Consider the following 16,515-nt stretch of genomic DNA (forward strand, 5'->3'; position numbering starts at 1 on the left):
GACAGCATAAATCAATTCAGTGGCATTTTAAAACCCCCTACCAAGCTATTATATTTACAAACATCTCAATAATTCTTACAGTCGAGGAGAAAAAAAATAAAAATAAACTGTAGGCAGCAGCATTTTATAAAGAAGAGAAACTCTCAGGATGACCAAGTCGTTTTATAACATCTGGAGATATGTAGTGAGCTGTAACATTCATAGTAGCTAAAGGAACGAGAAGAGAAAAAGATGGAAAAACAAACAAATAAAATAAGATCTTTATTATCCCAAAAAGCAGCCTCTAAAAAGACTCAACGCATTCATTTAACCAAAGATTTCACTCCATGCTCCACGTTTAAACCTTCATATTTACATTTGTGCTGCTAAGCATCGGATAGAAAACCATTGTTTTTACTAAAGCTGAGACCAACTATTATTAACTGTAACTAGCTAAATTCATCACACGCCAGAATGTAACGACTATAAAGGAAGGTTACTTTGGAGTTTTGGGTGAGAAGGGGCCAGCTGGTAATAAGGTTTAGGCCCTGTCCACACGTATCCAGATGGGAGTTTTTCCTTTTGTTTCCTCCACACAACAAATGGCACAAAAATACATATTTATTACCAGAAGTTTAGCAATTCGGCGACAAAAATAAGCATTTTTGAACTACAAATGACGTAACGGTAAAGCTTCACCATCTACAATAATAAATAAGCATCTAATCAAACATCTAGATCAGGGGTGTCAAACTAATTTTTGCCCGGGGGCCAAATACAGAGTGGTTTCATCCCAAGTGGGTCACAGATTTTAGGTGGGAAAATGAGTAATTTCAACATTAATGTACCCTTGTTTGCACTTCTACATATAAATAATATTTAAAGTATGCAAGTCAATGACAATATCCAAACAATAAATGACATATCAGTGTCTGCATGTTCTCCTCGTTTAAATGTCATTGATTTTGTGACAAATTTTTATTTAATTTGGGGAAATTAGATTTAATATTTTAAGGGGAAAAAAAAACGCAGGATTTTGGAAAAATTGGGAGTTCTTAGAACTAATTGAGATATAAAGTGTTGTCAGGTAATAATAAATGTTTTTCTTTAGGACCAAATTGGATGAGCTAAAGGGCCAGATTTGGTCCCCGAGCCTCGAGTTTGACACGTAATCTAGCAGAATATTTAGAGTTATTTTTCTAGGTGTGACCGACTATTAAAATCCATGTAAAAAAAAAAAAACTGCAAATGCTGCCTGATGAAAAGAAAAAGAAATCAAATTTAATTAAATTTAATTCTGTAACAAAAAACTTCACGTGGATCGGAGGTCAAATTAAACCTGGATACATGTGAACTGACCTCAGGACTGTGACATCATTGCATAGTAAAACTACACTTTGAGAGATTAGAGTAAAGAGAGAAAAAAGGTTCATGCAATTCAAGTTAAAAACGTCCAACCCAGTTCAAACCTGTGCCTGGAAGCTGATTTCACCAGTTTACGAGAGGTAACATTCATTAGAGGGGGACAAATGGGGGGGAAGAGGGTGTAAATTAAAAAATAAAAAGCACACACACACATCACAAAGCTTCCATTAAAGCACAGAATCTGCAGGACAAGAAACATTCAGGCGAGAGAAAGTCAGAGGAAAAAAAGAGTTCAAAGTGCTTCATGGCTGGAGAGTTAAAGTTTCTGCATCTACTTTGATATTTCTAGACGCAAACTCAATTATTAGATCCCTCGCAGTGTGTCGTTCACCTGCGTATCATGTCAAGTGACCTAGACTTTTATTTTGAAAGTGGACTTCTACGTCCAGCAACACATTCATTAATCAGAACCAGCACAGATAACTTTAAGATAAATTTAAACTTAAAACAGTTAAAGATGGTGTTTAAGGAGTATACAGCATTTCAAATCCAAAGTACAGCATCAGGGACTCCAATGGAAAAATAGAACATCATCATCGTTGTGTGAAATGCATATACGGTCTTTACGGTTCGCTCTCTCTGTGGAAATATGAGCCATGTCAGGCACTTAGGGTTAAGTTTGAGTTTGTAAAAGAATACATTTCTCCACCAACACCTTAGTTTAAATATCAGGATATGAAACAGTAAATCGTCATCTTACAAACTAATAACGAGTCAAAAAAGGGCAAAAAACTGCTGCCAATAAAAAGAGCAAATAAACTAATATACAGGTATTAAACTGGGGGTTGTTTCTGTGTCACTGAGACTTTTTTTAATAGAGTTAATCTAAAAGTTGGTTCCATTACGTGTGTGTGTGTGTGTGTTCAGGTGTGTGTGTGATCCCTGATAGCGTTAGTCCTGCTATGTTTAGACGTGTATCTCGACCCTTTCCTTGGTCCTGGCCCTAATAAATCATTTCCCCAAATGGAAATATAGAATATACTGCATACATACAGCCAGGGTAAGGGGGGTGGGTTTCTGTGCAAAAACTAGAAGAAGAACAGTACAGTAAAAAGACTCGTGGCTATTTATCTATCCTTGGTGGTCAGTTTTTCAATCAGCTCCTGTAGTGGGACCAGCTCTTTCCTGTCAATCAGGTTGAACTCCTACAAAATAAAAGAAAAGTAAAGGGTGAACTGGAGCGTCTTTGAAGAACAGATCGACGAAGGGAATTTAGAGTTGGTTGTTTTTTGTTCTCACCTGAACAAAAAAGATGAAGTGTTTGAAGGAGGTGTTGAGGTGCGCCTCCTCCTGCAGCTGCATGACGGAGTCAAAGTGCTGGTGGTAGATGTGGGCGTAGACCCTGAACAGACGCTTCAGGATGGTCTTCGCCACCGACATGAAGTTACGCTTAAAAGGAACGCCTTAAGACAGAGAGGGCGGAGAACAGAAGACATGGAAAGTGTTAGAACACACACACGGGTTCATTTGATCTAATTTTGTGCAGCCTACAAAAAAACAACACTAAAATGACTAAAAAACATATAGTACAGGAAAATAACACGACAAATCAAGTACTGTAAGGCTACAATGGAAATAAACAAAATCTCTCCAAAAAACACACATCACACAAAAACTGCAAAAACACAAAAATGGCAACAAAAACAAACAAAACTCCAATAAAAATATGCAAAATCCCCCCAAAAAACACAAAAATGGCTGCAAAAACACAAAATGACAACAAATACACATAACGGCTCAAAAAATGACAACAAAAACACTAAACGTACGAAAAAAAATTCTGAGTCAACATAACACAAACCTTTCCTGTATTAATGCTCACATTGTTCTAAATTATCTTGGATCAAATAATAGCTTTGTGGCCCCTGCTGTGAGAAAAAAGGCTCATGACTGCATAGAAAACATTTTGTCCTTTAATTACACGTTACGGTCAGTTTTGGCATTATTTAAATACATTTGAACTGAACACGCCAGTCTTTTTATTCTCACAGGCACGTTACAACATAATTAAAGAGACGTGAAAACCTCTCAACAAACTCATTCACAGACTGAGGTGCGCGTGTGTTTATTTACTGCACAGTGATCCTCCAACATCACAAACTGCATCAATTATTCAAAGGAAGCTTGTGACTAACATGACAAAGAGCAGCTGATTTTAACAAGGAAACTAATACATAGACGTAAGCTCTGACACTTCCATCTAAAACATGCTCTGACACTTTAAAATAATGAACATTACCTAAGTTCAGTTTAGCACATGTTGCACTTTTGACTTGTAAGCATCTAATTTTTCATTCCTAGTGGCTTAAACCCAGAGAAAACAAAGCTCCACCCTAAAAAGCACAAGCCTCAGCTGGAGGACGATGACTAAAACTGTAGCAGATTAAGAATGTGGAGGAGTTCCTCTGCTTAGATTAACAATCTGATAACAGCAGCTCAGCTACAATATGTAGCATTTATATCTATTTACGTCTCCTTTGATTGGATTACATTACATACACAAACATACTTAGAGTATTATTAACAGCATAACTCACCATGCAAAGAACAAGTTCATAAACTTAAATAATATGAATACTCTTGGAAAAGCTAGTCCAGGGGTTCTCAACCTCAGTGTCGCCAGATGCCTTTAAGAAACGATGAATTTTTTTTTTTTTTTAACAATTTGAGCTTATTTTAATTTTTGCCATATTTTTGCTCCTTTTAATGTATTTTTGTTACATTACTCGCATTTCTTACACATCTACATCACATTCCATTGCCTTTTCTGCAAATTGTTTCCGCTTTCAAGACATGTTCAGCACTTATAAACCCTTTCCACCACTTTTTCACCTAAAGTCACGTACGTTGACCCAATATGGTCCCATTTAACCTCTTTGCACCATATTTCATTATTATTTTTGCCATTTTAACCACATTCGCGATTTGTCATGCAAATTATTTGCCAGAATAAACAACTTTTTTCTGCCACTTTTGAGCCAATATTGACATTTTGAACCTTTTTTTCCACTTTTTCTGTCTGTTTTTGGCTTTTAACAGATTTATGTGGTTTTAAAATCCCATTTCACCACCTTTCCCACAATTTTTGGTCACTTTTAACTTATTTTATTTCTGATTAAAACAAGGATTTCCATCTTTAAGATGTCTATATACTGAGGCCCAAATAATACTAAACTTCTAAGATAACAGTAGATGTTATTCTCTGGAACCTTTATTTTGATAGGTTGTGGACAGAGAAGCTTGAGAACCACTGAGCTAGGCTACGTTAGCTGTAGCTGGTTAGTCATGAATTGATTAAAGGTGCAGTCTGCAACTGTTGTAAGAGTGACTTTTTGAAAAAAAAACAGACTCATTGAGCCCCGCCCCCTGCTGCTCCTGCAGCCTTTGGCAGATTGCCACAATGCACCGCGACCGAGCAAAACGAACCAATCAGAGCCAGGATTGTGTTTGATAGGCTGTCTGACAGCTGTTGCTCACAGTCCCCGCCCCTTTCCCAGGGCTGTAGCGCCGTCTTTTTTACAGTGTATGGTCTGGAGGAGTAGAAGATGGAATTGGTGACTTTTCTGCTTGAAAGGTAATTACTGCTGCTTGATTTACAGTATGTTTGATTTGTAACTGTTACACTAGAACTCTGTGGTGCATGTGTTGTTCATGTGCGAGCAGCAGCCTCCGTATGGGCTACAGTAAGTGACACTGCGTTGTTGTTGTTGCTGCGGTGTGCACATAGAGAGAGAAGCACTGCAGTAATATGCTTTTAACAGAGCATGTTATATTACTGTGATGCTGCTGTCGGACTGACGTTAGCTTGTTAGCTCTTCTGAGGGAGGGACTTTGGAAAGTTTGGAGGCAGGGCAAGAGAGCAGCGGGGAGGGAGGGGGAGAGAGGGATCCGAGAGTTGCGGACTGCACCTTTAATCTGATACCAACAACAGTTTATTTATATTTATCAGTTTCCATAGAAACCTCTAGAGTGCAAAAAGGACAATCTGATATGTTTAATACCAAAGCTTTACCATGAATACTAAAGAAGATTAAATAGTGATCACATCCATGATGGTTTTGAACTAAGCTGCAGTGGTTGATTGTTGTAATGCAGCACAGTGGGCGGAGCTTCTAATATTATGTCTCTCATATCTACACTATCAACACAGCCTGTTGCTGTCGGGCTAAACAAGGCCTTCAGAAGAACATATTTACAAGGCCTCTGATGGTGTGCACAGTGAAAACGGGGGAGGGGAAGTGTTTTCACAACCCAGATGCACATGGATGGCTTGCTTTGCCACACATCTGCACCATAGTGTACAGATGTATCTTTATCGCAGATCAATCAAAATGTATTGTTTAATAAAGCCTTAGCAAAACTATAATTCCAGTAAATTCTTACTGAATAATATAACTTTAATATTCAAAAAGAACTTGCTGGAATAATTACACAGAATTCCAAGGAAACATTAAAGCGATCAGCAGACGCCTCTGAAGAAGACTGGCAGTTGACAGTCAAAATATGTCATGAGATCAAAGTAAATTTCCTGAAGAACAATTGTCTGAATAAATGAAACCTAAACAAACACTTCCTGGAACTATTCTGATTGACAGAACATTTAATTATCCACTCACTCGTGCCTGTTTCCTGCTTTTTTACTGATGTTCTTTTGTTTTTCTGATTTATATTTATTTGTTTTTATTACTGTATTTGCTGTTGTTATTTTAAACTGTAAAGTGTCTGAGTTTCTAGAAAATCACTTTAAAATGAAATGTATTATTTTTAATAAAAGTTGAATAGGAAAAAGACCACGTCTTACCGATCTTTGAAGGAAAAAGGGTCTCGTCATCCAGTTGGTCCTGAACCCAGGTCATAAGGTAGTCTATGTACTTGGGAGCTGAACATTTGATGGGCTTTTTGATGTTGGTGCCATCAGCCCAATGGTACTCATACCTAAAAGAAATAAAGATCAATATAAAAACTATCTGAAGAAATACACCAGAAAATGTGGTTTTTGAAAGTCTGAAAGATTTTTTTGAAACGAGGCGAGAACAATTTCTAATTTCTGGCAAGTAAGCAAACAACATCCTTAGATTTAGGCTGCATCTGAATATTCCCTCCTATCTCCTTTCCTATCCACTTTTCCTTAATTTCTAGAAGTGTTTAAGTGGCGGCCATGATAAGGTGTGTTCCAATTCTCTTTAAGCTAAGGAGAAGAGGCTGAATGCTTTTTTTTTTTTAATAACCTTTAGCCTAGGAAACACTGATGCATCCTTTACCAAAGGAGACGAGATAATGCTGACCCACAATTCCTTGCGGCGACAACATTTAAAGGGACACGCACAGCCTAGCGTTCACGATGACCAACAAGAGACGGAGATCATGTAAATTACCAATGCAATATTATGCCTTGAACAACTTTAAATAATCTAAAACCCATATCTTAATATATGTAAGACATATTATCAGATTATAACTGACATAAAAAGGGATCAGAGACATTTTTAGCCACATTCTCAATGTGACGTTATTTCAGTTTGACTTTTGTTCCTGGTAGCCCCTTTTTCTTTGATTTCAAACCTTGTGATTTTTTAGATTATATCAGCAGAAAGTGTATGTGCTTTATATATGTGTGTGTGTGTGTATATATATATATATATATATATATATATATGTGTGTGTGTGGCCATACCAGCCTGATCTCGTTAGATCTCTGAAGCGAAGCAGGTCTGGGCCTGAATATGAATAGTTTGAATGAGAGACCACTGAGAATTCCAGTCACCCCAGTGGTATCTGTCACTGTTCGTTGGGCAAGGCACTTTACCCACATTGCCTAGTATGAATGTAGTGTGTGAGAGTGTTGGTGGTGGTGGGAGGGGCCAATGACGCACTATGGCAGCCTCGTGTCTGCCAGTCTGCCCCAGGGCAACTATGGCTACAATAGTAGCTTACCACCACTGAGTGTGGAGTGAAAGAATAATCCCTTAATTCTGTAAAGTGACTGTGTGTCTATGATAAAGCGCTATATCAAATTTATGTATTATTATTATTATAGTCCGTTTTCGGAAATGTGCAGTTTTTTCACCAACCTTCGCAGCTGTCGGATTATTACGTCACCTAGTGACGTTTGTTAAAACAAAAAGTGATCGCCATTTTCTAACATCTAAGGTTAAAAAAGTGGATAGGAAAGGAGATAGGAGGGACTATTCAGTCTCTGAGTTTAGCTAATGAGTTCTGCAGCTAGGTGTGACGAGCTACTAATTATTTGGAATCCAAACCAAAGCCAAACCCTGTTCAGTCGAGTGTTTTGATGAAGAAAAAAGAAAAGCCTGGAGGCACACTTTTTTGGCGTACGCCCTGATTCACTTACTTCGGCCCAGCCGACATGACTGGACAGCTTTCCTCTGTGCAGAAGTCTGTGATGGTGCCATACAGCATGTTGATCTGGTTGAAGAAATCCACAGCTGGGAGGAACAAATTATAGAAAAACCAATGCACACAGTTAGAAAAGGGAAAGACAAGCTGCATGATTTAACCCAGTGGTTCTCAACCTAATGTCATTTTAAATAAATGGAACAATGACTTTAAACTGGCAAATAATGGGCATGACAAATCATGAAAAGAGGTTTAAAATGCATTTACAATGCTAATTTTGTACAGCTTCCAAAGTGAACACGCAAAATTATTACTTTTTTTAAAAGAAGCAAAATGACAATAAAATGTATTAAATGACAAAAAAAAAAAGTAAAATACTACGACTCCAAAAAACATACACTACAGAAAAATACACAAAATGACATCTAAAGTACAGAAAACTACAATAAAAATATGCAAAAAGCTTCCAAAAAACATACATTACACAAAAATGACAGCAAAAATATACAAAATTACAAAAAATATGCAAAATTACAAAAATGTTCAAACCGACAATAAAGCATAAAATGACAAAAACAGGAAAAAAAAACATTAGAAAGACTCCAAAAAATGACATATTACACAAAATGACAATAAAAATGCACAAAATGACACCAAAAAAAAAACCCTATAACACAGTACAGAAAATTACACAAAATGACAACTAAAGTACACATATTGACTAAAAAACACAAAATGGCAACAAAAACACAGAAAACTACAATTAATATATACAAAAATCTCTCCAAAAAACAAACAAAATGTACTCCAAAAAAAACACAAAATGATTTAAAAAAAAAAAAAACACAATGGCTTAACAAAACAACTAATTACAAAAGTAATTGAAAACGACAACTAAAAAACAGATTTGTATATAAAGTTGAGGGAAGCCTGCAGTCCTGCTAACACATTTAAAGCTCAAACAATATTTAGGAGAAATTACTTATGATACAAATAAGGCTGAGGACAACTGTTCTACAGCAGACAAACGTTATTTCCTCTTAAACGCTGTCAGAATGTAATCAGGTCAAAGTTAAAATGTGGATCATGTGAACAGTCATCAGCTGAAGGCAGAAAAGCTCACAAAGCTTCATTGTGACTTCCTTTTATTGAGCAAGTTAACGCTTGTGTAACAGCGACTGATCACACACGGACTTAGACACACACACACTTTATTTACCTTAAACCACCGAATTAGTTCTAATCTAACTTTTCATTTAAAAATAAATGATATAACATCTAGTGAGGGTTTTACTGTACCTCAGAGGGAATCTTAAGCTTTGGACCGAACAGATTTTCACCTCAATAATACAGATCAATGTAAAAAAAAACAAAAATGCTCTGGTCACAAACAAACAAAAGTGTGTTTAACATTCTAGACGAGTCGTCTGCCCTGAGCACATTTTAAAGGGGAAACGCCAAGATCTTATCTTACACCCTCATTATAAAGCCTCAGCTTCATGACAAGGAAGAAAAAAAATGAGGTTTCAGGAAAGAGGAAGACGCCTCAAAGTGGGACTGGTTACGATGTGAAAATAAAGTTGTTTTAAAACGATCCTCCAATGTTTTTACAGTTTTTCTTATTAGTAGATTAGTAGATTTTCATCACTTTTTCTTGCCGTATTTTTAATCCTTTCAATGCATTTTTGCTACATTAATCCAATTTCTGACACTTCTACTGTACATTAAACGTCAATGCCTTTTCTGCACATTTTTCCACTTTTTCAGCACTTATAAACCCTTTCCACCACTTTTCCACCTAATTTTCAACCTCTTTTCACCATATTTCATGCTTATTTTTGCCTATTTTAACCACATTCATGATTTGTCATGCACATTATTTGCCAGTTTAAATTAATTATTCCTGCTTTTAAAAGTACATTACCCCAATCTCCCCTCCCACCATATCTGCCACTTTGAACCCTTTTTACCACTTTTTCAGTCTGTTTTTCCCCCACTCTAATTTGTAATTTTTAACCAATTTCTGGCATTTTTCAAATCCTATTTCACCACCTTTTCCACCATTTTTGGTCACTAAAAATGGAATGTTTACAGGCAGTGGGGCCGTGTGACATCATCAATCACATGATTTCAAGATGGAGGAACACAGGCTCTAAAACTGTAAAACAGTCCAATTTTTAAAAGTTAATTACATGAATATGGTGCATAATAATGTGTTTTGTTAGACACAGATCTACTCATGAAGACATTTCAAAAATTTTTTAGGCCAAACTTGTAAAAACATGGAGGATCCTTTTAAGAGGATGGTTGATTTCAAGTTGTTTACAGAAAAAGAAACGGGCGTGGGTGGGTGAGTACTTACTGTTCACAGCGACCCATTCGTTCAAATCCTCGCCCTCAGGCAGCATGACGGCCATCCGCAGGTTTCCACTTCCCAGCGTGGCCTCGGCATGTTTCAACAGCTCATACTGATGAGAACCCTCAGGGATATTCTTCTTGGGCTTAAACGTCTTGTTTGCACGTCCTCCGCTGTGAGTCACATCAGAAAGACAAATAGTACAATAAACAAGGAAGACATGTTAAAAAATGTAATACGTGGACATTTTCTGACAAAAATATGACTCATTTTAAGCTTTGAACCAAATGGGGACCTAGAACTGTGCAAAATACTTAATGAGGCCACTTCCAGAGCTACTGTATTCATTCGCTCCCACAGGCCCATTAGACAAGAATTTTTGAGTCATTACATCACGGAGGATTGGACACAAAAGACTTTTCCATTTCATTGGAGCTTCAAGTTTTATTTTATGTCAAACTCAGGATATTTGAAGTTTATCAGTGTAATTTTTAACAGGAGTTTAATCTGATAAAGAAGTCTTACATTATGAACTCCTAAACTGCCAATTCCACAATAAATTGTAACAATAAAAATTATAATTTCTGACTTATGAACAACTGTGTTAAACATGTGTTTAATTGGAAAATATAAATTGAAGAAATTAGTTTATCATTATTTATTTCAGGTGTTTTAACACCTTAAGTCATTTAATTTGGCTTTCTTTATGACTCTTTGAGTCAAAAAGTTTCTGACTTGACAAATCCTGATTTCTAGCTTCTGTTTTTGATGAAATGAACACAGATCAGTGAACTTTAGTTTCTGTGAGAGGATGAATAAGGAGTGAATGTTACAAACTGTAATATTATGAAAGGTAATCTAATCTGTTACTCATTTCCTGTCATGAATCATTTCACGATGATGCTCCACATATCCTGCTTTGATCATCTTATCTGATGTGAATACATGTGGATCTGTTCATTCCACATACTACAGCACACATCCAAAACTTTATAGTGGAATTAGGGGTTGCAAAGGGGCAGAAGATTTCCCGTAAATTTACACTGGAAATTAAGCTTCGGAATATTAGGAATATTTGTAAATATTAACTTTTCATGGCAGGAATTAATTATTTATCGAAATTAACCAGACACTGGCAATATTTTTTAAATAACTATTATATCCAAAGAGAAATATTAGTATAATTAAAAATAATAGAATAAAAAAAAATTCAAAATTCCAGGAACTTTCAAAGTTAGAAACTTTCCATGGGAATTAATGGGATATATATATATATATATATATATATATATATATATATATACACACACAGTGCATCATGTTACAGCCTTATTCCAAAAGGGATTCATTTAATTTTTTTCCTCAAAATTCTACACACAATACCCCATAATGAGTGCATGAAAAACATTTTTTTTTAATGTTTGCAAATTTATTAGAAAAAAAAAATTAAAATATAACATGTACATAACATAAGTATTCACAGCCTTTGCCTTTGTTGTGGCATTTTTGGCAGCAATTACAGCCTCAAGTCTTTTGGAATATGAAGCCACAAGCTTGGCACATCTATCTGTGGCCACTTTGGCCCATTCCTCTTTACAGAACCTCTGGAGCTCCATCAGGTTGGATGGGGAGCGTCGGTGCACAGACATTTTCAGATCCCTCCAGAGATGTTCAATGGGATTCAAGTCTGGGCTCTGGCTGGGCCACTCTAGGACATTCACAGAGTTGTCCTGAAGCCACTCCTTCGATATCTTGGCTGTGTGCTTAGGGTCGTTGTCCTGTTAAAAGATAAACCGTCGTCCCAGTCTGAGGTCAAGAGCGCTCTGGACCAGGTTTTCTTCCAGGATGCATTCATTTTTCCCTCAATCTTGACTATTCTACCGGTTCCTGCTGCTGAAAAGCATCCCCACAGCATGATGCTGCCACCACCATGCTTCACTGTAGGGATGGTATTGGCCAGGTGATGAGCGGTGCCTGGTGTCCTCCAAACATAACGCTTGGCATTCACGCCAAAGAGTTCAATCTTTGTCTCTTCAGACCATAAAATTTTGTTTCTCACGGTCTGAGAGTCTTTCAGGTGCCTTTTGGCAAACTCCAGGCAGGCTGCGATTTGCCTTCTACTAAGGAGTGGCTTCCGTCTGGCCACTCTACCATACAGGTCTGATTGGTGGAGTGCTGCAGCGATGGTCGTCCCGCTGGAAGGTTCTCCTCTCTCCACAGAGGAACCCTGGAGCCTTGTCAGAGTGACCATCAGGTTGTTAGTCACCTCCCTCACTAAAGCCCTTCTTCCCCAATCACTCAGTTTAGAGTGACGGCCAGCTCGAGGAAGAGTCCTGGTGGTTCCAAACTTCTTCCATTTATGGATGATGGAGGCCACTGTGCTCATTGGGACCTTTACAGCAGCAGAAATATTTCTGTACCCTTCCCCAGACCTGTGCCTTGAGACAATCCTGTCTCGGAGGTCTACAGACAATTCCTTTGACTTCATGCTTGTTTTGTGGTCTGACATACACTGTTAACTGTGGGACCTTATATAGACAGGTGTGTGCCTTTCCAAATCATGTCCAATTAACTGAATTTACCACAGGTGGACTCCAGTTACAGAAACATCTCAAGGATGATCAGTGAAAACAGAATGCACCTCAGCTCAATTTTGAGCTTGATCTCAAAGGCTGTGTATACTTATGTACAAGTGATTTCTTCATTTTGTATTTTTAATAAGTTTGCCAAAAATCTCAAACAAACGTTTTTAAGTGTCATTATGGGGTATTATGTGTAGAATTTTGAGGAAAAAAGTGAATTTGTTCCCCTTGGGAATAAGGCTGTAACATGATGAAATGTGGGAAAAGCAAAGCGCTGTGAATACTTTCCGTATACACTGTATATATGTTATAGTCAGGAAAATATATTTTAGCATCATCTAAAATATCGGCATCAGTTATTTAAAATTACTCCCCAATTCAGATAAATAATACTCACAAAAAGTTTATATTTTTGAATATTCCGGGAAGTTTTTAGCCTCTGTACGGAAGTGGATATGGGAGGAAATAATTTTGGGCAAATCAAGAATTAAGTCGAAATGTTAATTGTCAAGATTTAAGTCGAAAAATTAGAAAAGTTGAAGGTTTGCTAATAAAGTAAAATCTACAGAAGCTGACTAGGACCATTTCACCATATGACAACAAATAGCAGATTATGGCCATGTATCGATGAAACTATACTTTAAAATTGTGTTTAATAACAAAGACATTCTCTCTCTTTTATCTCATAAACACAGCGTGGTAGTGTCTTTAAGGACTTTGAAGAGATATTGACAAAAACTGAATGTGTTCAGAAGGAAAAACCAGTGAAGTTATGAAGAGGTGGAGCATTCAGTCCATCTGTGGCTATTGAGGACATTAACACATTTTGAGTTTATTCATGACAATTCAACTTGAAGCTCGGCATTTGGACTTTATTCTTGATTTGCTGAAAATTATTTTCTACATCAAAATTGGCCCTAATCCGCTTCCATAATTTGTGTATTGTAGTTGTTTTGTGTGTTTTTGGAGTCATTTTGTGTTTCTTATTGTGTATATTTGTAGTCCTCGTGTGTCGTGTCGAGTTTCTGTAGAAAATGTGTTTATTTTGTTCATATTCTGTAATTTTGTAAGTTTTTCTGAGCAGTTTTGTGCATGTTCGTTGTGGTAAATCTGTAAAAAAAAATTGTAGCCCTCGTCCACTTCCGTAGATTTGACTTTATTAGCAAACCTTCGACTTTTATCACGATATTGTCTTTTGAGTTGATTTTCGACATTTCGACTTTATTATTGATTTCCCCAAATTATTTAGCATCAAAATTGTCACTAATCCACTTCCAATCCTGAGTGGAATACATGACCTGACAAATATTACAAAGTGTTATGTCTGATCTGCGCAAGTTGTGAATAAAAAGAAGCTAACGTAATGCAATTCAATTTAAAACAAAGGACAAGTGAAACACTTGTTGTTAATGGTCTAAAAATGGCTAGTAAGGATTATATTGTAATTATTATTATTACTATTATTATTAAGATGTATTGTGTACTGACTTGGACACACTTGACATGTTAAAGGCTTATTTGTGCACAGTTAAATTCTCAGGCTAAGTTCGTGTTTATCTGTGAAACAGCTGCTAAATGTTTCTAATAATTCACCTCCTACAGAGTTTAAGAATCACTGCTGTTATATATAACCTGGTAAATGTCAACAGTTTATAGGAGTGTTTTATATAGAAAGTAGAATAGTTTAATCTGAGCTGTTCGAGTTTTAAACGTCATCCAGAAAATATCCAGATCCATTCCTCAAACCCAACCCAACTCCAACTACTCAAACTGTTTACATTTGGAGACATTTGAACATTATTGATGCAAATTCTATAAAACAAACAGTAAATTATTTATATAAACCCAATGCTAAAAATGTAGCATTAGAACAACTAGAGGGACTCCAGGACATAGTCCTAGCCCACGCTATGCTAGCCCCTTTTCTGACCAACTAACTAACACGGCTTCTTCTACATTTACCCAGACCCAAAATTAGCAGGAAAACACATTAAAAGATTCATAATAAAAGTAGCACTTACAAAAGAAAGCTCATTTTTCCTACAGCTGTTGAAAATGTTCCTTCTTAGTAGATTTAGCCCAGTAGTGGAGGGGGAGGCGGTGCAAACGAGATGTTTGTGGAAATCCTGAAGTCTCGCAGCTCTTTTCGACTTGCTCACGTGAGAATTGAGGAAAAATAAAAGAGTGCGGCCAAAGAAAAGGCGAACTAAAGATAAATTAAATCAGTTTATGGTTGATAACGGGAGCTCCACTGAGCGCTGCTCTGTTCGCGGAGTAGTAACAGTAACTGTAGCAGTAGCTGTAGTACAGAATGCTAACTTCTTCTTTTTAGCCTCAGAGCAGCGCAGGAGACTCAGTGTGATATACTGACACCCCGCGGTCAGAATGCGTTAGTGCATGGAAATATTTTTATTTTTATTTTTATTTTTATTTTTATTTTTATTTTTATTTTTATTTTTATTTTTATTTTTATTTTTATTTTTATTTTTATTTTTATTTTTATTTTTATTTTTCATTAAATGTATATTATTATTATTATTATTATTATTATTATTATTATTATTATTATTATTATTTATTTATTTATTTATTTTGTCTTTATTGCACTATTTTTCGGGTGTCTTGAGTTTTCTGTGTTGCCTTCTGTTGTCTTTTTTTATTGCACTTTGAGCTGTCATGGCAGTACATTTCCCCCACTGCGGGATCAATAAAGCTACTCTACTATTCTTCACTTGCTTATACTGTGCTAAGTGATATTGTGTTTGGGTGATTTAGCCTGTCCCAACTGTCCCAGGGTCTAAACAAGGAGACATCCTGGGTATAGGGTCCCACTGAGCTACTAAAAGACAGTTACAGTCACAGCCAAAAAATCCTGCAATTTCCCCACAAATTATTCCACAAAATGAAACCAAATTAAATGTAAAAATTGGTCAAATTTGAAGTGAAGACCCTGCAGAGACTTATTGTTTGAATAATGTAGGTGCCTTCCATATTTTATATCATTTATACATGAAAGTCGAAACTCGGGCAGAAAAATGTGTTAAAAAGAGACCTTAACTTAACCAAATGTATTCAAACTTTATGTTCACTTATGTCAGAGGTTCTCCCATTCCTTCAAGAAACTAAGAATATTGTTGAACAATTTCAGCCCATTTTAGTTTGTTTTTTTAACCCTATTTCTGCAACTACACCATATTGCCATATTTCAACCTATTTTTTTAACTTTTTCCTTCCATATTTTTGCTCCATTTAATGTATTTATGCTACATTACTCCAATTTCTGACACTTCTTCATCAAATTTCAATGCCTTGTCTGCACATTTTCTCACTCATAGTCATTTTCAGCATTTATAATTTATAATCTATTTTGTTTTTGCCAATTTAACCATCATCTTGACACCAAAACGGTGTCTTTATTTTTGGGGTCACAGGCTAAAAAAACGTTGAGAACCACCGGCTTTCCTCGTGTCATCATTTATTTATTTTATCTATTCTAATCTCATCTTATTTTATCTCATGTTTTGACCTTCTGGCTAACTCAGGATCAGTCCGAGTTGTTTTTGGCCTCTGGAGTAAATTTACTATTAACACCCCAGGCTTTGTGGACTTAATGTAAATCACTGTAAACAAAGAAAGTCACTGAACAGCTGATGATATGCTCACGGCTGTTGTAGCTCTGCTATCTTGGAAACTATGCTGTCATAAATTTTCTCCTCATACCTATATAATTCGGAATAATGGCAGCATTACTGTTAAAAACAAAAGTGTATTTAACCAAAAATGAATTGAGAGGGGCATAATGTTTCTCATATATTT

At 36.3% G+C, this 16,515-nt stretch overlaps 1 protein-coding gene across 1 annotated transcript; it reads right to left on the bottom strand.

Moving 5' to 3' along the window:
- Window positions 1-248: 248 nt before the first annotated feature.
- On the bottom strand, window positions 249-15,027 carry LOC114473060 (MOB kinase activator 1B). Its single transcript, XM_028462451.1, has 6 exons — window positions 14,721-15,027; window positions 10,124-10,290; window positions 7,757-7,850; window positions 6,206-6,339; window positions 2,644-2,807; window positions 249-2,549 (listed from the first exon to the last, which is right to left on the bottom strand). The coding sequence occupies exons 1-6, from the start codon at window positions 14,732-14,734 to the stop codon at window positions 2,472-2,474; spliced, it is 651 nt and encodes a 216-aa protein (XP_028318252.1). The 5' UTR covers window positions 14,735-15,027; the 3' UTR covers window positions 249-2,471.
- Window positions 15,028-16,515: the final 1,488 nt, after the last annotated feature.

This window comes from Gouania willdenowi, chromosome 12 (assembly GCF_900634775.1).
Source record: "Gouania willdenowi chromosome 12, fGouWil2.1, whole genome shotgun sequence".
Classification (NCBI taxonomy): Eukaryota; Metazoa; Chordata; class Actinopteri; order Blenniiformes; family Gobiesocidae; genus Gouania; species Gouania willdenowi.

Bases quoted from the DNA above. Each gene is read 5' to 3' on its own strand.
- LOC114473060 (XM_028462451.1), bottom strand. The intron at 7,851-10,123 runs GTAAGTACTCAC...TGTTCCTCCCAG, and splicing joins CGAATGGGTCGCTGTGAACA to CTGTGGATTTCTTCAACCAG. The intron at 6,340-7,756 runs GTAAGTGAATCA...TATTTCTTTTAG, and splicing joins GTCATGTCGGCTGGGCCGAA to GTATGAGTACCATTGGGCTG.